At 51.9% G+C, this 23,491-nt stretch overlaps 3 protein-coding genes across 3 annotated transcripts in view; 1 reads left to right on the top strand and 2 right to left on the bottom strand.

Moving 5' to 3' along the window:
• Positions 1-2,007, bottom strand: part of TMEM221 (transmembrane protein 221) — a 5,205-nt gene extending 3,198 nt beyond the window's left edge. The window contains exon 1 of the mRNA XM_021683130.1: positions 1,688-2,007. Within this exon, the coding sequence (XP_021538805.1) occupies positions 1,688-2,007 (320 nt within the window). The remainder of the gene's footprint in view (positions 1-1,687) is intronic.
• A 1,751-nt stretch (positions 2,008-3,758) lies between these two features.
• NXNL1 (nucleoredoxin like 1) lies at positions 3,759-6,607 on the bottom strand. The gene is made up of 2 exons (XM_021683202.1): positions 6,282-6,607; positions 3,759-4,092 (listed from the first exon to the last, which is right to left on the bottom strand). The coding sequence occupies exons 1-2, from the start codon at positions 6,605-6,607 to the stop codon at positions 3,759-3,761; spliced, it is 660 nt and encodes a 219-aa protein (XP_021538877.1).
• An 8,130-nt stretch (positions 6,608-14,737) lies between these two features.
• Positions 14,738-23,491, top strand: part of SLC27A1 (solute carrier family 27 member 1) — a 28,574-nt gene continuing 19,820 nt past the window's right edge. The window contains exons 1-2 of the mRNA XM_044917501.1: positions 14,738-14,804; positions 14,942-15,109. Coding sequence (XP_044773436.1) covers positions 14,943-15,109 — 167 coding nt within the window. The 5' untranslated portion in view covers positions 14,738-14,804; position 14,942. The remainder of the gene's footprint in view (positions 14,805-14,941; positions 15,110-23,491) is intronic.

Genomic DNA, 23,491 nt, shown 5'->3' with positions numbered 1-23,491 from the left:
ATCCTTCCCCCCTCTCCCATGACCCACCCATATACATCAGTCCATTCAAACATCCAACACTCATGAAGCAGCTATTATGCACAGACACTTGCTAGACACCTGACTTCCATTATTTTACAGACCATAAGCTTATTTGGGAAATGAAGAAACCAGGGGTAACTTGTTATCAGAGATGATAGAAAAAGAGATTCCCAAGAGCTGAGACTGATTGAGGACTTGGTTTTGAGCCTGGCACCATGCTAAGTGCTTCTGTTGTGTGCACTCTCCCTTCCCCATTCCTGAAAGCTTAGGAAACGGAGGCTCTGAGAGCTTCCATTATCACTCACCTCCCACCGGTGCAGTGGAAGTGGCCTCCTCCCTGGTCTCCCCACCACCTGCCCTCCTGGCCCCTTTTTTCCATGGTGGCTGGAGGGGGTTATTCCAAACTGAAGTCAGATCATTCCCCTCCTTTCTCATAACTCTTTCAGGCAGAGTAAACCCCAAGATCTTCACCGCAGCACAAGGAGCCCTACATGGTCCAGTTCCTGATTTCCCTGCCCTTATCTCCCTCATGTCTCCCTCCGGCCACACCAATCACCTTGACCTCCCTCTAACACCCCAAGCTCATTCCTGCCCCAGGGCCTTTGCACATGGTGTTCCCCCTGCCTGGACCACTGTCCTCCAGATCTTCTGCCGTCTTTCCTCCTTCAAGTCTCCACTCAAGCCTCTGCTGATGGTCCCTTCTCAACCCCCACCCTGTCGTCTTCCCTGGCATCACCCCATTTTCTTCCTTTCCCAGCATTCATCCTCACTTGACATTACCGTCTTGTCTCTATTGTCTACCCCATGAGGGCATGTCTGGGTCCGCCTGGTTTCTGCTGTGTCCTCTACTCCCGGTGCTGGGCTCAGCCCTCTGCAGGCACCCAACACATATTTGTTGACTGACCCACCAGTGCATTTCAACTCCCCTTGAGCTATGGAATGGATAGTGCACACTTTAGGTGGGATCGACTCCAGTGGTGGAAGTTCCCATCCGTTCTAATCCGTGGAATCCTGGACCCTGATTCTGGCTCCCTTCCCCCAGCATCCTGGAGGGAAACACTGGGAAGGTTCCTCCCAGCATTCCCCGCCCCGACACCTGCCGCCCCGGTACCCATGTTCCTGAGCCCAGGTGCCTGAGGAAGGAACCCCACCCAGGGCCAGAGCACAGGCTCTGGCTCTACCAGAAGCAAGTTCAAATCTCGTCCACCCGCTTCCAAACCCGGCAGCCTAGAGAGATCAGCCTCCCCTGTGTGAGACACAGTTACAAAAGGAGGTAGCAACACCAGCCGCGCAGGGACCGCGGGCGTTTCCTGGGCTAGTCCACAGAACGAGAGGAGCACGTAAAGCTTAGGGTTCCCTCAATGACAAGCGCTATCAACACGGGGCCAGCCAACCCCTGGGTCCTCTGTGACCGCAGTTTCCACCTCTGTAAAATGGAGGGTGCAGCGGTCGGTGCACCTGCTGCAAATTTTCAACTAATATAGGATGTAGGGAGGGAGGGATGATAGAGGGAGTGGGGGATGGAGAGAGGGGAGCAAGGGAGGACGGGATGGAAGAAAGGAAGAGGGGAAGCTCTCCCCCAACCTGAGGCCCCCGAGAGGGGCAGCGGCTCGCCTGGGCTCGCCCAGCCCCCAACCGGGCCTCGGGGAGGAGGGGCCTGTCCTACCTGCCGGGGCCGGGCCCCCGCGCCAGCTCGGCGCCCAGGTGGCCGCAGAGCGCGGCGAGCAGAAGGCAGGTGAGGCCCAACACCAGCGCGAGCGCGGCGAGCGCGGCGGCCAGCGGCAGCAGCGCCCCGGCCGCGTCCTCTGGCAGCCCGGGGCCGGCACCCAGCTCGGGGCCGAGCCCGTCGGCGCGCAGTCCCCGCAGCTCCGCGCGGCCCGCCTGCAGCTGGAACAGCAGCTGCGCTCCCAGCGCCGCCAGCACGGCCGCGGGGATGCCCAGCAGGGTCATCGCGGCCAGCACCCGGCCGCCGTACGACCGGGCCATAGCGGGGGTCTGCGGGTCGGGGTAAGGGGGGGGGGGCAGTCGAGGAATAGAAGAGATTTTAACGGGGCAGGGGAGTTGGGCGGGCGTCCAAGGGCTCCCAGGAGTTCCGAAGAGGGCGGGACGGCAAAGGGTGTCTGAAAGTTGGGGGGCCGTAGAGGGATTCGTGTGCGGATCGCGGTGGGGACGAGGAAACTCCGCGAAAACTTGGGACAAAGTATTCTCCTCCCTCCGGGGACCCAGCGGGCGCCCCCTCCCGGCCTCCAGGTCCTGGCCGGGCGGGGCCGGCGCGGGGCGGGGCGAAGAAGGGACAGAGGCCGCCCCAAGAGCCGCAAGGGCTCGGAGGCCGGATCCAGGGAGCCCCACAAGCCCCTAAACTCATTAAAGCGACCCCCACACCACCCACTGCCCTAAGTACCTGTTTCATTGTTTAAAAAAAAAAAAGGAAACTTGAACGAATTTCTAAATAATTCACTTTGATATTCGGTCTCTTACCTGCGGACTTTGCAACTGGCTGCGATTTCCCTTCCGTTCAACCTTCTTTCCAGGCTTTGCAGAAACGTCGCCTCCTGGACGAGGCCCTTTTAGGGCCCCCGCTTGAGGAGGCACTCCTGTCTTTTGCTATTGGGCATTGTTCTTCCCATGGCCCGTTTTCTGTCATTATTTATTTATTTTTAATTTTAAAAATTGAGGTGACATTTACATGACATGAAAGAAACCATTCTGAAGTGAACAATTCAGTGGCATTTAGTACATACACAGTGTTGTGCAAACAGCATCTCTGTCTAGTTCCGGAACATTTTCATCATCCTTAAAGGATACCCCATTCCCCATTAGCAGTCACTCCCCACTCCCTCTCCCCCAAGCCCTGGCAACCACTGATCTGCTTTCTGTCTCTGGATTTGCCTGTTCTGGACATTTTATATAAATGGAGGCAGACTCTATGTGATTTTCTGTGTCCGTTTCTTTCACTGAGCCTAATGTTTTTGAGGTTCATCCACGTTGTACCGTGTATCAGTTCTTCATTCCTTTTAATGGCTGAATAGCATTCCACAGCATGGATGAAACACATTTTACTTATGCATTTGTCTGTTGAGGGGCATTTGGGGTTTTCCCACCTTTTAGCTGTTGTGAATAGTGTTGCTAGAACACGCACACACAGTTATTTGTTTGAGTCCCTATTTCTTTTGGGTTTATACCTAGGAGTAGAATTGCTGGTAATTATGGTCATAATATATTTAACTTACTGAGGAACCCCACCCCGCTTTCCACAGCAACTGCACCCTTTTACCTTCCCACCGGCAATGCTAGACGGTTCCACTTTCTTCACTTCCCTGCTAACACCTGTTATGTGCTGGGTTTTGATTACAGCCATCCTACTGGGTGTGAAGTGGGATCTCACGGTGCTTTTGATTTGCATCTCCTTAATGGCTGATGATGCTGAGCATCTTTTCGTGTGCTTGCTGGTCGTTTGGGTATCTTCTTTGGAGAAATGCCTCTTCAGGTCCTTTGCTTAGTTTTGAATGGGTTGCCTGTCTTCTTTTTCACCCCCACCCCCACCCCCACCCCGCAGCACTTTGCATCTCCTGAAGCCCCGCTGTTTGGTCCGAGGCCCCCGTGCTGGGGGGTGGCGCTGCTCCCCAACGCCAGGACGTCTGCCTCAAGTGTCCCCTGCTGTGTCCCCTTAGTGTCTGGGGCAGCACTCTTCGGGAGGCTGCAGCACAGAATGCCCAGGCGCATCCGCCCCGCAGGGGTCAGAACAGCTCCCCGGCGCCGCCGCCCTCCGCCCCGCCCTCCCCCTCGGGCGGGCTCCCGCTCCCCGAGCCGCGTTTGCCGCGGGCCTCCCGGTCCACGCGGTACTTGCAGCGGCGCAGCGGCTCCGTGAGGCTCCGCGGCGCGGTGTCGTCCAGGTCCTCGGGCTGCAGGAAGCTGCGGTCCAGCAGCTCCGCCGCCTCCTGCCAGTTGGCGAAGCAGGCGGGACCCAGGCGCCGGATCTCGTCGGTGGCGTCGCGGGTGAGCACGTCCCCGCCCGGCTTGAGCACCACGACAGCCGGCAGGCGCTCCACGGAGAACCGGCGCCCGAGGTCCCTGCGGGGTGGGCGGGCCGGTCGGAAGCCGGTCCCTGATCCCGAGCTGGGGAGCCACACATCCCCCCTCCCAGGACTTACTGAGCGCCTTCCGTGTGCACTGTGTGTGCTGGGGGCGCCCAGGGACCAGGCCAGGCCGCAGTGGCCTCTGCGCTGTGTTTCCAATACCTCAGACATGCCACCATTTCATATATTATATTGTATTATATTATATTATATTATATTTTATATATTATATATCACATCACAACATGCACTATGTGGGACATACTTATACTAAAAATGTATACTGGGGCGCCTGGGTGGCTCAGTTGGTTAGGCATCTGTCTGCCTTTGGCTCAGGTCGGGAGCCCAGGGTCCCGGGATGAAGCCCCCGCGTGGGACTCTCTGCTCAGCAGGGAGCCTGCTTCTCCCTCTCCCCCTGCCTGCCACTCTGCCTACTTGTGATCCCTCTCTCCCCGTCTCTGTCAAATAAATAAATAAAATCTTTAAAAAAATAAAAAAACATATACTAAAAAATTATTCATTGTTGACGCGAAATTTGGTTTTAACTGGGCAGCCTGTGTTTTATCTGGGAACCGTCAGCGTGCTCGTGTGTGTGTGTGTGTGTGTGTGTGTGTGTGTGTGTGTGTGTGTGTAGGGTGGAGAGGAGGGGGGTGAGGAGAAGGGGGTGGGGAATCGCTCACTCTCTGTCCAGACACCTAACCTAGCCCGAGTGAAGGCTTTGTCGAGAGGACCCTGCCTCAAACGAGGTCAGCAGGTCCGAGTTTGTCTCTGATGCCCTCACAGCTTCATCCCACCCTGGGAAGGGAAATGTTGCCCGTTCGCAGGAAAGATCCTCCTCAGCGGCAGAGAGGGCAGAAGGAGTGAGCAAGTGTCCATACTCTGATAATGCTGGGTGCAGAATGAAGGTCTCTAGAAACTTTCAACTTGTGGAGCAAAATTAACGAAATCAGTAAAGTGTCAGAAAGCCTGCGACTCATTTTCAAATGGCTCCGTGCAAGCTCCCCTTGCGTGTAGATAAAGCAAATATGGCAAGTTGTTAACGATTGCTCTGGGTTTCATTGTATGCTTCTTCCAACTTGTGGGATCTTGGACATTTTTCATAATGAAAAGTTCGAGTTTAAAAAGAAGGACAGCCGGGGCGCCTGGCTGGCTTAGTCGGAGGAGCGTGTGACTCTTGATCTCAGGGTTGTGAGTTTGAGCCCCATGTTGGGTGTACAGATTACTTAAAAATAAAATCTAGGGGCGCCTAGGTAGTTCAGTCGGTTAAGCGGCTGCCTTTGGCTCAGGTCATGATCCCAGGGTCCTGGGATCGTGAGCCCTGCGTCGGGCTCCCTGCTCAGCTGGGAGCCTGCTTCTCCCACTCCCTTTGCCTCTACCCCTGCTTGTGCTCTCTTTCTGTCAAATAAAGAAATAAACTCTTAAAAAAAATAAAATCTAAAAACTTTAAAAAAATAAATAAAAAGAAGGGATGCCTTACTGCGGAAAAGGGGAAGGTTCTAAGATAGCCACGAGCTGTAGTTTTGTTTATTGGGCAGCTGGGTGCAAAGCTTGAATCTACCCACCTCTCTCTCAGCTCCAAGGCCCTCCTCACAGGCTCCCAGCTACTCTGAGGACCACATCCACTCCCGTTCAGATGGGGTTTGTGGCGCTGCTCCACATGATGCTTACAGACCTCTCCCATCCGGTTATTACTTACAGTTCCCTGAACTGGCTGTTCTTTCTCTGGTGGCCTCCCAGCCTTTATCTCTGCTGTGCCCTCTGCCTGGAAACCCTTCCCTCTCCTCACTCTTTCCTATCCTCCCTGGCCTTGGGGTCTTTCTTTAAAGCCACTTCCTCAGGGAAGCATCCCCTGACCCCAAACCTCAGCAAGGTCTCCCCATTATATTTCCACATGGCATCCTCCCTTTGTCCTCTGGACCATTACTGCAATATCTTATTATATATTTGTTTGAGTCTTTGTGTCACGTCTATCTCCCCAACTAGGTTGTAAACCCCTTGGGAGCTAAATAGAAATGGGCGTATGCACCCCCCTGGGTGGCCCCCTCCCCACCCCGCCTGGGTACAGATGGGCACACAGGACGTGCTCATCAATTCCAGATGGAACAGAGGCAACAATAAACAAACCTTTCAGCAAAAATAGCTCCTCCTCCAGGAAGCCCTCCCTGACCTCTTGTCCCACCTCACCTTCTCAGGTCATCCTCGAAGGGCAGGAAGAGCCACTTCTTTGGCATGTCCCTAAGGAACATATCCTGCTGCTCCTCCGTGGGATCCTGGGACACGTACACCAGAGCCAGCTGGGCTGCCCGCAGCACATAGAACTCATCTGTGAGCTTCACGAAGAAGTCCCTGAGGATAGGCGCGAAGGCTTGGCACTGCGGGCAGGACCCAGAGCCAAAGAAGAGCAGCACCAGCCGGTTCTCCAGCTTGCGGCTGAGCTCAGCCTCCGTGTCCAGCTCGTCCTGGTCGCTGTTGTTGCGAATCAGGACGTGGCCGGAGAACAGGGAGGCCATGGCAGCCCTGGCTGAGAGCTGGGGACACGGCCGAGGGACTTTGTGTGGCCCTGGGCCTGCTGCCTGGCTGCTGGTCTGGGATTAGGTATCTTTAGGAGGCCGGCTTAGGACCTCACTAATCTGCCTAAACCGCGGCCTGATTCTGTGCTGCCTCCAAGGGTAGGGGCGGGCTGCCCATGGGCTCCTTCTCTGGAGACAGCTAGAAATCCATTAAGAAAAAGCACAGGATTGCAAAGGAAAGCAGTCATCCTGACATATGGGTGTGAAAATATTTTATTAAGTTGTGATGTAAAATATATGTGCTTCCTCATGAATTGAATGGGTTAAGTAATCGTGATTCACCAGGGCTCTACAAATGATTGTGATTTCTATTGTGATAAATGATATTTTGAGATGCCTGCCTGCAATGGCCAGGATATGATGTGAAATTATCTTTGATTTCCACAGGAGACAAAGTCACAGGGCTGGCCGATACCTGCTTTGACAGGACATGAAAAACATGCTGCATTCCAGTTAGAAGTGTAAAAATTAATAATGGGAAACTTGCTAAAATGGAGATGGGAGGCCAGAAGGGGGAGCTCTCACCATACCACTCCCAGTCAATTACAGGAAGAAGGGTCAATTTCAGACCTTCAATAGAAGAATCCACAGGAAAGAATGATCAGTTCCAACTCCCACCAGGAGAAGAGGGACATTGCATCTCCTACAATAAGTCAACTACCCTTGCAACTCAGCCAATTAACCATCATCACCCTGAACTGCTTTTCTCCAGTGGGCTTTCCTTCAAAACAACCCCTCCCAACTTCCTCCCTTCTTCTCCATAAAGTAACGTTCATCTTCTTTGTTGAAATAGCCTACGGTTTTTGCTGTGGTTTGCTTCTCCCGAATCACAATTTTCTACTATTTCCAAACAAAATCCATTTTTGCTAGCAAACTTTATTTTTGAGGTCAATAGAAGTTAATGAAAATAAATCTGTGGGTTTTTTTTTTCTCCACCCTCAATTCAGTCGGGACAGCCCACCTTAAGATCCCTTGGTAAGGATGAAAATCATGGCCACAGTATTTTGCAACCCCCTCTTATCAAGAGATGGAGACTAGTTCCCCTTTCCTTGGATCTGGACTGGCTTCATGACTTGCTTGAACAAGAGAATGTGGTGCGCGTGAGGTGTGAGTTTGGAGGATGAGTCTTTTTTTTTTTTTTTTAAGATTTTTATTTATTTATTTGACAGAGAGATAGAGAGAGAGCACAGATAGTCAGAATGGCAGGCAGAGGGAGAGGGAGAAGCAGGCTCTCCGCCGTGCAGTGAGCCCGATGCGGGGCTCGATCCCAGGACCCCAGGATCATGACCTGAGCCGAAGACAGACGCTTAATTGACTGAGCCACTCAGGCGCCCCTGGAGGATGAGTCTTATCATCGCTTCCCATTTTCATTCTCTTGGAAGGCTGCCTCCAGAGGCCCCAGGTAAGGAAGCTGATTTAGCCCAGGGGCTGACAAAGCTTTTCTGTAAAGAGCCAGGTAGTAAATACTTTTGGATTTGTGGGCCATAGGGTATCTTGCAACTTTGAATTCTGCCACTGTCTTGCAAAAGTGGCTCTGAACGATATGTAAATGAATTTATGTGTCTGGGTTCCAATAAAGCTCTATTTACAGATACTGAAGTTTGAATTTTATAGTATTTTCGCGTGTCATAAAATATTACTCTTTTGATTTTCTTCAACCGTTCCAAAATGTAAAAACCATTCTCAGCTTCTGGTGAGCCAGATTTGGCTGGTGAGTTGCAGTTTGCAGACCCCTGTTCTAGCTTATTGGATAAGAGGCCACATGGAGGTGTTGGTTGACCTTAAAATTAAAACAGTCAATTATTTTACCAACAAAAATGGACTTGTTCAGGAATAGCAGAGAATTGCAATTCGGGACCAGCAAACTGGCAAAAACCATAGGCTTGTCCAACAAACAAAGGAGAGGATTTTATGGAGAAAGAGGAAGTTGGGAGGGGTTGTTTTGAAGGGAAGTCCATTGGGGAGAAGCAGGAGTTCAGGCTGATGATGGTTTCTCATTGGCGGAGTTGCTTGGGTAGTCAATTTCTAATAGCAGATGCAATGTCCACAGTTTCCTGTTGGGGTCTATGAATGATAATTCCTTCCTGTTGATTCTTCTGTTAAGGGTCTATAATTGACATCTCTTCCTGTAATTGAAGTGGGAGTGGTACCGGCAGGAGAGCTCCCCCTTCTGGCCTTCAACTGCATTTCAGTGAGATTTCCCTTCATTAATTTTCAGAGGTGAACTAGACGCTTACGGGACAGCCAGCACCAACTGCCACACATGTGATCTTCCAGTCCAGCCACTGGCAGATTGTAGCAGATTGCCTGAGCCAGCCGAGTCCAGCAGAGGGACTGCCCAGGCAACCTATGGGGTCCTGATAATAGTCGATCCCTGTTGTATGAAGCCACTCCAATTTGGGGTGATTTGTTACACAGCAATAGCTAACTAGTACACCAGGTCTAGAGGATCTTTCCAGGCCTAGGAAAACATGAGAGACTCTGAAAGGAACTTCGTGTTGTCTTTATTTTTTTTTTCAAAGATTTTACTTATTTGAGAGAGAGAGAATGAGAGAGAGCGAGTACATGAGAGGGGGGAGGGTCAGAGGGAGAAGCAGACTCCCTGCCGAGCAGGGAGCCCGATGCGGGACTCGATCCAGGGACTCCAGGATCATGACCTGAGCCGAAGGCAGTCGCTTAACCAACTGAGCCACCCAGGCACCCTCGTGTTGTCTTTAAACAATAAAAAAGAATGGGGCACGTGGATGGCTCAGTAGGTTAAATGTCCGACTCTTGATTTCAGTTCAGGTTATGATCTCAGGGTCATGAGATCGAGCCCTGTGTTGGGGATTCTCTCTCTCTTCCTCATGGAATTCTCTCTCTCTTCCTCTTCCTCTGCCCCTTCTGCTCATGTACACATGCTCTTGCTTGTTCTCTCTCTCTCCAATAAATAAATAAATAAATAAATAAAAATAAAAAGGAAATCACAAAATCCTCATTCTCCAGATTTAATTCATATTGTCCAGGCTTTGTGAATGGGCTCATTCCTAATGTGTCCTTGTTACATTCTGCTTAGAAACAATTTCCTGGTCAGATTTTCCTCACCCTACCAGAACCCCAGGAAGTCCGGCTGTGTTGTGAATGCAAGATGCACTGAGAGCATAATGATCTCAGTAGTGGAGAACTCTCCTATAATCTTTATGAGGTGCCAGGCTCCTGTTTTCGGAACAGCCCTACCAGGTTTGTACGATTTTATTCCATTGTGCAGGTGAAGCAGAGAGCCTCAGAGAAACTGATTTTCAAAGCCAAGTCATCCAGTGAATGACGCGTGTGGGGCTGCAGGGCCAAGTCCAACTTGACTGGGGCTTTTGTTTATCCCAGATTTCCAAACTGTGGCACCCTTGACATTTGGGGCTAGCTCATTGTTTGTGGTGGGGGGCAGTCCTGTGTGTTGTAGGATGCTTAGCAGCACCCCTGGCCTTGATCCACTAGATGCCAGGAGCAACCCCGTCTTCCAGTCGTGACAATTAAAAATGTCTCCAGACATTGCCCAGTGTCCCAAAGGGGCAGTTGAGAGAACTATCACTCTAACCCTTTATTCTGTTGTAGTGGTTGAGTGGTGGCCCCCAAAGAGATGTCCAAGTCCTAAACCCAGAACCTGTGACTGTGACCTTATTTGGAAACAGGGTCTTTGCAGAGGTAATTGTAATTAAAAATCTCAAGATGAGATCATCCTGGATTATGTAGGTAGGTCTTAAATCCAATGACAAGTGTCCTTATAAGAGACAGAAGAGGAGGGGTGCCTGGGTGGCTCAGTCGTTAAGCGTCTGCCTTCGGCTCAGGTCATAATCCCAGGGTCCTGGGATCGAGCCCTGCGTCGGGCTCCCTGCTCAGCGGGAAGCCTGCTTCTCCCTCTCCCACTCCCCCTGCTTGTGTTCCTGCTGTCGCTATCTCTCTCTCTGTCAAATAAAAAAAAGAGACAGAAGAGGAGACACACACAGGCAGAAGGCCATGTGGACACGGAGGTGGAGACCGGAGTGAGGTGGTTGTAGCCAAGAAACGCGTGGATCCTCCCCTAGAATTTCCAGAGGGACTGTGGCTGTTCACACTTTGATTTTGGACTTCTGGCCTCCAGAACTGTGAGAGAATAAATCTCTGTTGTTTTAAGCCACCTGGTTTGTGCTACTTTGTTATGACAGCCAGAAGAAACTCACCCCTACTTGTTGTGGGCACATGAATTTGGCAGAGAGACATTGTTCACTCCTACATGGTGCTCATGTTCTATTTATAGTGAACCCCCCAAGCTATGATCTTTGAATATTCTACTTTTAATGTATGCTTCATTTTTCCCCTTCTGGAAAGTCCTAAGAACTCCTTTTGCTGTGGCCTACAGCCCCTTGTGGTCACCCTGGGGAGGGAGATGCATGTCTGGCCGTGCCCCTACACCTAGTGTGTTCCTGGCCCATTCATTCTGCAGCTGCGAAGCCCCTCATCAACCGTGGCGCAGTGGTGATCAATAAATATTTGAGGCACAGTGCTTCAGCAGGCAGGCAATATCACCGAGAAGGCAACCAAGGTACAGAGGGGAGAGGCAGCCAGCCCAAGGCCACCAGCTGGAGGGTAGAACCTGAGTCTGCCCCCGTGTCCAGGCCTCAGTTTTCATGTCTGTGAAATGGGGATAAGACAGTGCTTCATCCAGAAAACCAGGGGACAGTTGTATTTCAGAATTGGGAGGTTTTTTGGGGCACCTGGGTGGCTCAGTCATTGAGTGTCTGCCTTTGCTCAGGTCATGATCCCAGGGTCCTGGGATGGAGCCCCGCATCGGGCTCCCTGCTCGGCGGGGAGCCTGCTTCTCCCTCCCCCACTCCCCCTGCTTGTGTTCCCTCTCTCGCTGTGTCTCTCTGTCAAATAAATAAATAAAATCTTTAAAAAAAAAAAAAAGAATTGGGAGTTTTTTGTATCTTAAGAAAGTAATCGAGGGTAAAAGATGTTGTATATTGTGTGATGCCCCTGGGGGCCTAGGAAGAGCCATTAAGCAAAGGCATAAATAAGGGATAACAGGGATACAAAAGGATAAATGACCACGGTAAGTGGACTGGGTCAGCTCGGGAGGGGGGAGGTGAAGGAGGAGGGGGAGGTGGTTCTTCTGTCACGGGAAACTGGGTTCTCCTCCTGGTGGGTGTCCAGCTGGAAGACAACCAAGCCAAAGAGTGGGAAAAGGAAGGGTTTTATTTGCAACAAGTAGGGAGACCACTGAGGATATTTCCCGAAGCAGTGTCCTCTCCCTCCATACGACAAAATTGGGGAAGTTTTAAGCTAAGAGTGCATGCATAATCATGAAGGGGCTGGGCAAAGGAAAGATCAGTAGAGAACTGGGGCAAAAGTCATCAGTGTTTTGAGAGCTCAGAGGGGTTTAAATCCTGCAATGCCTCAAGACTGTGTATCGGGTCCACGTTTACTTCTGAAAAAGCACTGGGAGTTTTACCCCTGATTTATTGTTTCTGAGATGGTGAGGCTCTCCCCTGGCCTGGTAGTGGCTGTTAATTTTCCTAGGAAGTTCTGCAATTGGACTTGACAATGTGCTTGGGCAATGAGGGCCAGTCAGGTGTAGATCACAAAGTGGCTGGGAACCTAAAATGACTTCTCTTGTATTAAGAAAGCTATGGTTCATCTTTCTTTTTCGGGAACCCCTCACTCTATCTGCCTACACCTACATCTGGAGTTCTGGCACCACCTTAAGAAAAAGTTGGGTTTCCAGAGCCTTTTGGATTTGGGGATTTTGGACTGAGGACCCATAAGAGTATCTCCAGGAGCTGTGGGCAGAGTTGGAAGAGTTTGATTGTCACGGGCACTATTTAGTGAGGTCTCAGTAAACTTGGTAGGATGGAGAAGGGGAGAGGGAAGAAAGGGGGAGGGGAGGAAGAGGAAGGGAGGAAGAAGGAAGCCAGGAGGGTAGGGGAGGGGGTAAGAGGAGGGGTAGAGAGGAGGAGGGACAGAGCAGAGAGAAGGGGAAAGAAGTAGGTGGAGGAGCAAAGAAAGGGGAAGGGGAGGAAAGGGGGAGGGGAGGAAGAAAGCTGAAGTGGGGGGTAGAGAACGGAAGGAGGAGGGGGAGGAAGTGGGGAAGAATGGAGGTATCAGGGTCAGAGAGAGGAGGGGGAGGAGAAGTTCAGGGAAGAAGGAAAGGGGAGGAGGTGGGGGGGAGGTGGGAGAGCAAGCCTCCAGCCCACATTTGTGAATGAGTGAATCTCAACTCCAACTAATGTGACAGCTCCAGTCCTCAGTTTCTTGACCTGTAAAATGGGGTGAGCACAACAGTGCTACCTGACAGGATAAGAGTGCAGCTGTAGTTACCGGTCATTACTGACTCTGCTGATCTCTGGCCCCAACTGGTGGCTGGCTCTGGGCCTGTCCTCCAGATCTGCCTCCTTGCCCCCCATTCCACCAACCCTGGGCAACTACAGGGACCAGTGGTAGCATGTGGGAGGGGTGGGAGCCTGCCCAACCCTGTCCTCCAAATGGTGCTGGAAGCAGGCCCTGGCTACCTCCCAAGGAGAGAGCTGAGAAGGTCGGCCAAAGCAAGGCAGAAAACAAGCTGGGGTGGGGTGGGCAGGGGGGCAAAGGAGGCGGAGCTTGGAGGGAGGGATCCAAGGCAGTGGCCTGCATGCGCAGGACACAGGCAGAGCAGGGCCCAGGAGTCTGCAGAAATAGAGGTTCTGGAGGGCCCACCTTCTCAAGCTAGGTTTGGAGTCCTCTGTCTTGGCCTCATCGTCCCTGCCTGAGCTTCTGGGAACCCACGAGGAAGCAGCCAAGACTGAGGGTCTGTGAGCCGCTCCAGGTCAGCCAGGGACCAGGGTGGTGGGCAGCCAGGCCAGCGCTGGCCCGTGCCTGATCAGGAGGTGGGCTTTTGGGTCTCTGGGTGGGCATTTAGGACTTTGGGTGTGGGCGGGTGGGAACCTGGTGTGTGGATTTTGCCCTCCTTGGGCTCCTGGGGTGTTACGCTGAGAATTTGACAAGATTTTGCGATATGGATTTGGGATAAGTTGGGTCCTTGAAATGTATCATTAAGACTGAGGTGGGGTTTGGATTTAGAAACTTTTGGGGCTCCTAGGCTAAGTTTAAGACTCTCCAGATCCCTGGAATGTGTATTTAAGACCCAACAGGCGTCCGTGCCTAGATTTAGGACAAACGGGGCAAGAATCCAGTGCAGACAAGCCCTGGATGTGAACCAGGACTTTCTGGTCCCCCCCCCCCCGGTAGGAATCCGTTTGTCATCTAGAGCTCAGCCTGGAGCCACGCCCCTAGGCTGCGGGCGCACGTGTTTTCTAAACGCCGCGCGGAGGCGGGTGGGGGGAGCGGTTTGGGTGTCTCCAAGACAGCGGACGCCCTCTCTGGGCTGTTCTAGCCCCCGGGTCTCGTTGGCCGTTGTCTCTCTGGCCTGGGGCCCCTCTCTATGGTCATGGCCTCCGGAAAGGGGCGGGCCTTGGCTAAGAGGCTGAGGAGCTCGGAGCTAGACAGGTCGGAAGAGGGCCTTGGGGCGGGCCTGGGCTGGCAGATGGGGAGGGGCCTAGGCTCTAGGTGGGCCAGAGGGAGGTCCGGAGGATGACGATTGGGCCAAAGCCTGAGGGCGGGGCTAGTGGCCAGGGGTGGAACGTGGGCCTGGGATTGGGGGCGGGCCAGGCCCGGGACTAGGGGGAGGGGCGTGCGTTTGTGGGCGTGACCAGAGGGCAGGCTGGGGGCGGGGCCCAGTGAGTGGCGGAGTAGGGCTAGAAGCAGGACTTGGAGGAAAGTCCAGGACCTGTGGGTACTGGGGTGGATCCTGTAACCGAGGACAGCGCTAGGTCAAGGCAATGGGGGAAAGCTGGTCAAGTGACTGGGAAGGGCCTCTGTCTGTGGTAGGGACGAGGTGGAGCCCATGCTTGGGGCCAAGTCGTGAGAGTGGAGCTTGGGTTCAGAGTCCAGCCGCTAGGTCAAACATGGGGTAGGGCTTGACAGTGACTGGCGGAGTCCTAGAGCTGCGTCTGAGGGCGTGGCCTGTACTAATAATTGGCAAAGAAGCCTGAGCCGGGCTAGGAACACAAAGGGAGGCCTGTGTCCCGCGTGGGACGGGGCGGAGCCCTGACCCGGGGGCGGAGTCTGCCTGGGACCGGGCCAATTCCAGGCACGAGGGCGGGGCCTGGCTCGAAGTGGGTGGCCTGGGCTCTCCGAGGAGGCGGAACCGGGGCCTGGGGGCGGAGCCCGGCTGGCCGGGGGCGGGGCCCCAGCGGTCCGCGGCCTCAGCGCTCTCCGCCTCCCCAGGATGCAGGCTCCCGGGGCAGGCTCGGCCTCGGTGGTCTCGCTCGTGCTGTTGTGGCTGCTGGGGCTGCCGTGGACCTGGAGCGCAGCGGCGGCGCTCGGCGTGTACGTGGGCGGCGGCGGCTGGCGTTTCCTGCGCATCGTCTGCAAGACCGCAAGGCGGGACCTCTTGTGAGTGCAGGTGGGGCCTGGGCCCCAGCCGGCTGCGCATCTTGCGGGTGATCAGAGGGAGGGTGTTGCAGGGGCGGAGTCGGGGGCCCTGAGGGCTTGGGCAGAGGGGCTTTGGAGACTGGAGGCGATGCTTAGATGAGGGCGGGGCTAGAGGCGGGGCCGGGGCCTGAAAGAGAGACGGGTGGGGGGGGTCTCTTGAGGGGAACTGCAGGGGATAACTTGAGGGTCTCTGGAGGGAGAAGAGTTAAGTTTCAAGATTCTAGAGGCTGTTTGGGAGACCTCAGGGGGCTGGAAGGTAACTTGGGGATTTTTGGGCAGCTGGTAGGGGTTCCAGAGAGCTGGGGCTGATTGGGAGGCCGTGGGTATTTGGGGTCTTTGTGGGGACTTGGTGACGGTGAGAGGCCTCTAGAGGCTCTTCAGGGATTCTGGTAGGTCCCTAAGGGCCCACAGTGGCGATCCAGTGGTCTTTGGGGGCTGCAAAGACACTTTGGGGTTTTTTAGGGCTTTCTCGGGGGGGGTGAGGGATGAAGGGGCTTCTTGAGGCATCTGTAAGAGACTTTTAGGGTTCCTGAAGGGTGTGTATCTCCTGGGGGCCATTTACCGGTTTCTCTGTGGCCCGGGGCGCTCCTTGAGAGTTTGGGATCTGTGCAGGATTTGAGAGGTTCAGGGTCTGTGGAGAGGTTTTTGTGTATTCCAAGACTTGTTTGGGGATCTCTAGAGACCGTGATCTCTCACGAGGGGATTTTGGTGTCGTATACAGGTATCCTTGGAAGAAGGTCTCTGGGGTGTCTCTGAGGGCCTTGCTTGGAGAAGCTGTTGGGGGTCCTCCTGGGGTGAAATAGGGGTTGCTGGGGATTCCCATCAGAGGAAATCTTAGTAACAGCCCCCACATAGGAATGCCTGAGCCCCTGCTGTGGATCGGCCAAGCTGATCCTCTCAGGGGAGGTGGGGGAACTAGCAGGCTCTGTGAGCGGCAGGATGGTGTGGAGCTGGGGAAAGGTTCACTGCCAATTGGTTCTGAACCTTCTAGATTCGTCCTTTTCTCTCCATGCCCTGGCCCCTGCCTCTGGTCTTTCTGACATGCAGATGTGACCATGCTGTCTGTTCACACACCCTCCACAACCCCCATCCTCTGCAGGAGAAAGATTCAACCTCCAGCTGGACACTAGGTTCTGTGACCTATGCCAGGATTTGCCCACTAGCCACTCGCCACCTCCATAGGTTCAGCTGACCCTCACATCAACTTGCCTTGTCAGGCTCAGGATGTTCCCTCTGCCTGGAACGCACTGAACCCTTTTGCCTGGTGTTGCCTTATGATGTTGCCTCCTTCAGGGGACCCTTTGCTGAATTTTCCTACTCAACACTCTCCCATGGTTCCTTGTTGCCCTTAGAATCTAGACCATGCGAGGTTTCTGACCATGTCCCCAACCTCTTCTCCTTTCTTTTCTTTAAAAAATTTTTTTAAAGATTTTATTTATTTATTTGACAGAGAGAGAGTGTGAGAGAGCACAAGCAGGGGGAGCGGCAGAGGGAGAGGGAGAAGCAGGCTCCTCAACTGAGCAGGGAGCCCCAATGTGGGGCTTGATCCTAGGACCCTGGGATCATAACCTGAGCCAAAGGCAGACACTTAGCCGACTGACCCACCCAGGCCTCTCCCCCCCTTCTTTCTTTTGTCACTCTTCCAGCTACACTGGCCTTCTTGCTGTTCCTCAACATGCTCAACCCTGGGGCCTTTGTACTTGCTGCTCCCTCTGCCTGGATCGCTCTTTCTCTTCCTTTTGCCTGGATCACTCTTGCTCTTCCTTTTCATCATGCCGTGGCTTGAGTGTAACCCCAGAGAGCCCTCTCCTGACACTGCATCCCTATATGCCCTCCCACCTTGCTGCTCTTTGGCAGAATGGCCAACATTTACAGAGTGCTCCCTCCATGTCAGGCATGCTAAACATGACTTCTTTAAGCCCTCCCAGCAACCCTGTGATGTGGCTGCTCTCTTGTCCCCATCTAACAGATGAGCAAACTGAGGCACAGCGTAGTTTGGTCACTTGCCCAAAGTCACACAGGAGGCAAGTAGTGGGGACAGGATTTGAACCGAGATGGTGTGGCTCCAAAGCTTGACTGGTTGCCACTAGCAGCATTTGTTATTTAAAATGATTTTTTTAAAAAGATTTTATTTATTTATTTGAGAGGAAGAGAGAGAGAGCACGAGTGGGGGGAGAGGCAGAGGGAGAAGCAGACTCCCCGCTGAGCAGGGAGCCCGATGCGGGGCTCGATCCCAGGACTCCGAGATCATAACCTGAGCCGAAGGCAGATGCTTCACCAACTGAGCCACCCAGGTGCCCCATCATTTGTAATTCTCTTATGTGTCTGCTTTCTCGCCTTTTAATTCTTGAGTTTCTTTCTCCCAACCAGGCTGTGGGCCCTGCGGGGGCAAAATAGAAGCTGTGTGGGGTCTTCATGCCACTGTGGACCTGGCCTCCACATAGGGTGGCACATGGCAGGAAGCCTTCCCTGGCTTCCTTGGGCTTGTCCAGGCCCCAGCTCTGCCTCACTGAGCCGGAGTATCTGTGCCTGGCTGTCTACCCCGGGGATGGGGCAGGAGCTGGGACGACTCCAGCTCCCTGACACAGGGCTTCACACACGTTTCTGTAGGAGGCAGCCTCAAAGATGGCCCAACCGCCTGGTCTTCACATTCTCATATGATCCCCCCTGCTTCAAGTGTGGGCTGGATCTATCAACTTGCTTCCAATGAACAGAATACAGCAAAAGTAATAGGATATTATATCCAAGATTAGTAATACAAAAGACTGTGGTTTCCATCTTGGGTACTATCTCGGATCACTCCCTCCGGGAAAAGCTGGCTGCTGTGATGGGAGGCAGCCCACGTGAGTGAACTTGGAAGTGGATTCTGTCCCAGTGAAACCTTGAGATGACCCCAGCCCCAGCCAGCACATTGACTGCAGTCTCACAAGACACCCTGAGCCAGAACCACCCAGCTAAGCTACTCCTGGCTTCCTGACCCTCAGAAACTGTGAGATAATAAATGTTTCCAGCTGATAATTTTGGAGGGAATTTGTTACACAGCGATAGCTAACTGACACAGCTTGTATAGCCCTCTCTAGGGGCCAGGCTTTGTAATGGTCTCACAGTCCTGTAAAGAAGGAATGCCTACTAACCTCACTTTACAGGCTGGTGAAGCAAGGCACAGAGAGATGAGGTCAGTTACCTAGGAATGCACAGCCAAGGAGGGCTTAGGGCACTGGAGTCCACGTTCTTAGCTACTGTGTGGTGCTGGAGGTGGTGGTGGGGCTGCATTTAGACCCGGGGATCAGAAAATATTTAAGCACCTGGCCCCACTTCGTCCTGTATCCCATATTTGTGGCACGAAATCTGATCCCGTTTATCCGTGTTGGGTTTCTTTCTGCCCTGGTGCTCTGGGGTTTGGGGTGAAAACATGAGGGGGCAGAAGGAACAGAGAGTGAGAAAAGGTCTCAGGAAGGGCCCAGAGGCGGACAGTGGCTTCTTTGTCTCCGGGTAGGGGTGGCTTGGGCTGCCGCCAGGTGGGGCAGCCCAGGCATGTGGTTGGAGCTGAGCACTGGAATCCACTGCCTGCCCACGTGGATGTACTCCAGAGAAAATGGGGGCGAGGGCAGGACGGGACAGGCGGTGAGGGCTGGGCCCCATCATGAATGTTCGTGTAACCTGATCATGATTAGCTCCAGCCTCAGTGTCTGTTTCCTGGAGTGTCACCTATGGATGGGGGACCTCCTTGCGGGGGCTACTTCCTGTGGCTCCCAGCCTTGCTGGTGGTCCTTTTCCCGTGGCTATAAAAGTAGCATCAGCTCCTGGGGTCCTTGGGGTGCTCTGTCAGGTTTACTCACAGGAAGCTCTTAGAGGGGAGCTGGGTAACCAGTAGGCACTCAGATGCATTGTTGCCGATTGCCGTCAGCTGGTAGAGGGGGCCTTGGTGGCTGTGTAGGTTGGATGGTTGGGGGCTGGGTGGCCAGAGCCAGCGTGTCTAGCTGTGGACCTCAGCTCTGCCCCTTGCTGGCCTGTGGAGCATTACCCCCTGGTCTCAGTTCCTCCATCTGTAAAAATAGTCCTTATGTAGTACCTCCTCCTCAAGAAGCATGCATTGAACACGTCCTGTGTGCAACATGGGCAGTTGGCTTGTCACATGGTACATGGTGAATGCTTTATTAATGCTTTGTGGCAAGCCTGAGGAAGAGCAGAGGGACCCTGCTGGGGGCCGGATTCTGGGCTGTTCTGCCCTGACTTGCTGTGTGACCTTGGACATGTGAATTCACCTCTCTGAGCACCCACCCACCTCATCCTGTCACCTGCCACATGGAAATCTTAGGACCCTACTTTGGAGGGTGGCCATAAGGTTAGCTCAGTGACTGGCACCTAGTAGGTGCTCAATAAATGCCAAGGCTGCTCATCTTAGCTATTCTGTTTACTGTTGAATGGGTGAGATATCAGGATCTGATCAGGGAGGTGGATGGGTGGATATATAGACAGCTATATTTTATTTTTTTTTGAACAGATTTTATGTATTTATTTATCAGAGAGAGAGGGAGGGAGAGCGTGAGCAGGGGGAGGGGCAGAGGGAGAGGGAGAAGCAGACTCCCCACTGAGCTGGGAGCCTGATGTGGGGCTCCATTCCAGGATCGTGGGATCATGACCTGAGCCGAAGGCAGATGCTTAATCGACTGAGCCACACAGGTGTCCCGACGCTGTCTTTTAATATTTTTTCACTTTTTTTGTGTAATAGTCAATATATAACATATGGTACAAAATTCAAATGTTAGGGGCACCTGGGTGGCTCAGATGGTTAAGCATCTGCCTTCGACTCAGGTCATGATCCCAGCGTCCTGGGATCGAGCCCCGCATCGGGCTCCCTGCTCAGCGGGGAGTCTGCTTCTCCTTCTCCCTCTGCCTCTCTCCCTGCTCGTGCTCTCTCTCTCTCTGTATCTCTGTGTCTCAGATGAATAAATAAAATCTTAAAAAAAAAATTCAAATGTTAGAGAGAGGTTTACAGTGAATGTTGTCCTCTCTGCTGCTCCCAGCCCTGCAGTTTCCTTCCTCTGAGGCATCTTCTGTCTCTTTCCCCAGGTACAGTTACAGGAATATGCACAGACCTTCCTGTTCTCTGTGCCTACAGATGGCCGCACATTCTCCATCATATTTCTCACCTGGTGCCTTCTTTCCATTTTTACTTGTAATTTTTACTTTTATTAAAGTCATGCAAGCTTCAAGATGAAAGATGCTAAGCCTTCTACCTCAAGCAGCAGCTGTGTCCCCTACCTTTCACCCACACCCACATTTTTCCTTCCCTACCTGGAATGACTCTCACCTCTTGTATGAATCTTTTGGGCTTTAACTCCATATCTCTAAATGGCTTATGTGACAACATCTGCATTTTTTCAGTTGGAGATTTGATCTGTCATCTACCTCCATGGAATAGGAGGATGTGACATCCCTTTATGCCCCTTGTCCTCACTCTCTTCCTGTCTCTCTATGTGCATGTACACCTGTTTCCTGGGTCCCTGGTGGTTTTCTTCTTTGGTTTACTCCTTTGATCTGTTGCAACACATCCTTATTAGTTTTTGGAGAAATATGGATGAGAAATTAATTTTTTGAGACCCTTCATGTATGAAAACATTTTAATTTCCAACCCTCACACTTGACTGATGGTCTGGGTATAGACTTCTAGGTTGGAAATTATTTTCCTTCGAAAATGAAGGCATTTCTTCTCACATGATTATTGTTCAGAAGCCTGAAACCCTTCCAATTCCTGATTTGTTGTTTTTCTTTTTTTTTCTTTCTGAAAGCTTGTGGGATCTTTTCAAGATGGTGGGCTATTTCCATTCATTGTATGATCTGTTGGTTGGTTTCAGGTCAATGAATTTTTCTTGAATGATATTGATGATTTACTTAACCTTTATTTCCTTTGTTCTTCTTGGAACTCCTGTTATTCAGTACCTGGAACAGCATTTGGCTTGGTAACTATTTATTGAAAATGTAATTTGGACCTTCTGGGCTCGTTCCCTAATTTCTTTTTTATTCCTCTTTTATTTTCCATCTCTATCTTTTTATCCTACTTTCTGTGGTAGTTCTTCAAACATACCTTCTAACCTTTCTATTCATGTTTGACTTATGTCCTCACATTTGAAATTTTTTATTGTGATCATTATTGTTTAAAGTAAATAGATTCTATTTTTAATTTTTTATAGACTTCATTTTTTAAAGATTTTGTGTATTTGACAGAGAGAGCGTGCAGAAGCAGGGGGAACAGCAGGCAGAGGGAAAGGAAGAAGCAGGCTCCCCACGGAGCAGGGAGTCCAATGTGGGGCTCAATCCCAGGACCCCAGGATCATGACCCAAGCTGAAGGCAGACGCTTAACCAACGGAGCCACCCAGGTGCCCCAAGACTTCATTTTTATGTGTCTATTTGACAGAGAAACAAAGACAGCGAGAGAGGGAACACAAGCAGGGGGAGTCGGAGAGGGAGAAGCAGGCTTCCCGCTGAGCAGGGAGCCCAATGTGGGGCTCGATCCCAGGTCCCTGGGATCATGACCTGAGCCGAAGGCAGACACCTAATGACTGAGCCACCCAGGTGCCCAAGACTTCATTTTTTTAAAAAAGATTTATTTATTTGAGAGAGAGAGTGTGTGCGTGCAAGTTGGGGGAGGGGCAGAGGGCGAGAATCTCAAGCAGACTCCCCGATCCCATGGCCCCAAGATCATGACCTGAGCTGAAATCAAGAGTTGGATGCTCAGAAACAGCCACCCAGGGGCCCAAGACTTCTTCTTCTTTTTTTTTAATTATCAGTTTTAGGTTTACAGAAAAATTGATCAGAGAGTACAGAGTTCCCATATATCTCCTTACCCTCTCCCACAGTTTCCCCTATTATTAAGATCTTTTACTAGTGTAGGATACTTGCTACAATTGATGAACCAATATTGATACATTTTTATTAACTAAAACTCACATTTTTTTTCTTTTCTTTCTTTTTAAGTAGGCTCCACCCCCAATGTGGAGCCCAACGTGGGGCCTGAACTCATTACCCTGAGATCAAGACCTGAACTCTGATCAGGAGTCGGTCGCTTAACCAACTGAGTCACTCAGGCGCACCGTGAAACTCATATTTTTCATTAGGGTTTATTCTGTGTGTTGTACATTCTTTGGTGCCCTCACATTTTAATTTTCCAGGAATTTTTTTTCATTCCCTGAAAGCTTTTTCTAATAGTATCTCATTCTTGTTTTGTGGATGCAATATGTTTTCTTACATCTCCAAGGATATTATTGATATTATTAGTTTTGTTTTCTCTTTGCACAATCTCTTTTTCCTCAAAAATTTTCTTCTTGGTTTATTTTAGTTTCCATCATCTCTAGTAGAGGAAATCCCCAGGAGTCTGAATCCTTGGTTGTAAATCCATTTAGAAGCTTTCAGCATGGCTATATATGTGGTGAGTAGGGAGGTCTTTTCTTTTTTTTTTTTTTTAAGATTTTTTTTTTTTTAATTTATTTAACAGAGATAGAGAGAGAGCACAAGTAGGCAGAGCGGCAGACAGAGGGAGAGGGAGAAGCAGGCTCTCGGCCGAGTAGGGAGCCCGATGCGGGGCTCGATCCCAGGACCCTGGGATCATGACCTGAGCCGAAGGTGGCCGCTTAACCGACTGAGCCACCCAGGCGCCCCGAGGGGGGTCTCTTCAACTGTGAGTTTCTTGACAGGGTTGCCTGGCCAAGTGGTGCTTTGGGGAGACTTTAGTCGCAGTGTGTTTGGGTCTTTCCTCTGGGCCTGGTCAGATTCCTCACAGGAAGCTCTTCTGGTCTCCTGCCTAGAGGGTACAGGCCTTATCAGCAGGATCCCAGGAATGCAGAGGGGACAAGTGTTAGGGGCTCAGCATCTGGCAGATAAACATTCATTTTACACCCATTTGCAGGGAGGTGCCCCATCTGGAAACCTTCCTGTGGATGGACCTCCAATCTTCTCTGGTGTGCAAGGTGATCACTTAAAAAAAATGTATCGAGGGGCGCCTGGGTGGCTCAGTTGGTTAAGCGTCCAACTCTTGGTTTCAGCTCAGGTCATGGTCTCAGGGTCGTGAGATCAAGCCCCCGTGGGGCACTGCGCTCAGCGTGGTCTGCTTATCCCTCTCCCTCTGCTGCTCCCCCTGCTCTCTTTCTAAAATAAATAAATACAATTGTTAAAAAAAAAAAAAAGAGGGGCACCTGGGTGGCTCAGTCAGTTAAGCGTCCACCTTCGGCTCAGGTCATGATCCCAGGGTCCTGGGTTCCAGCCTCGCATCGGGCTCCCTGCTCAGCGGGAATTTGCTTCTCCCTCTCCCACTCCCCCTGCTTGTGTTCCCTCTCTCTCTGTCT

Source organism: Neomonachus schauinslandi, chromosome 1 (assembly GCF_002201575.2).
Source record: "Neomonachus schauinslandi chromosome 1, ASM220157v2, whole genome shotgun sequence".
In the NCBI taxonomy this organism is placed as follows: Eukaryota; Metazoa; Chordata; class Mammalia; order Carnivora; family Phocidae; genus Neomonachus; species Neomonachus schauinslandi.
The sequence above is the reverse complement of the archived record's forward strand: the minus strand, read 5'-3'. Positions and strand labels throughout refer to the sequence as shown.

Excerpts from the sequence above, each read along its gene's own strand:
- NXNL1 (XM_021683202.1), bottom strand. The coding sequence starts at position 6,607 with ATGGCCTCCCTGTTCTCCGGCCACGTCCTGATTCGCAACAACAGCGAC. Across the intron at positions 4,093-6,281 it reads TTCGAGGATGACCTGAGAAG|GGACCTCGGGCGCCGGTTCT; the intron begins GTGAGGTGGGAC and ends CCCACCCCGCAG.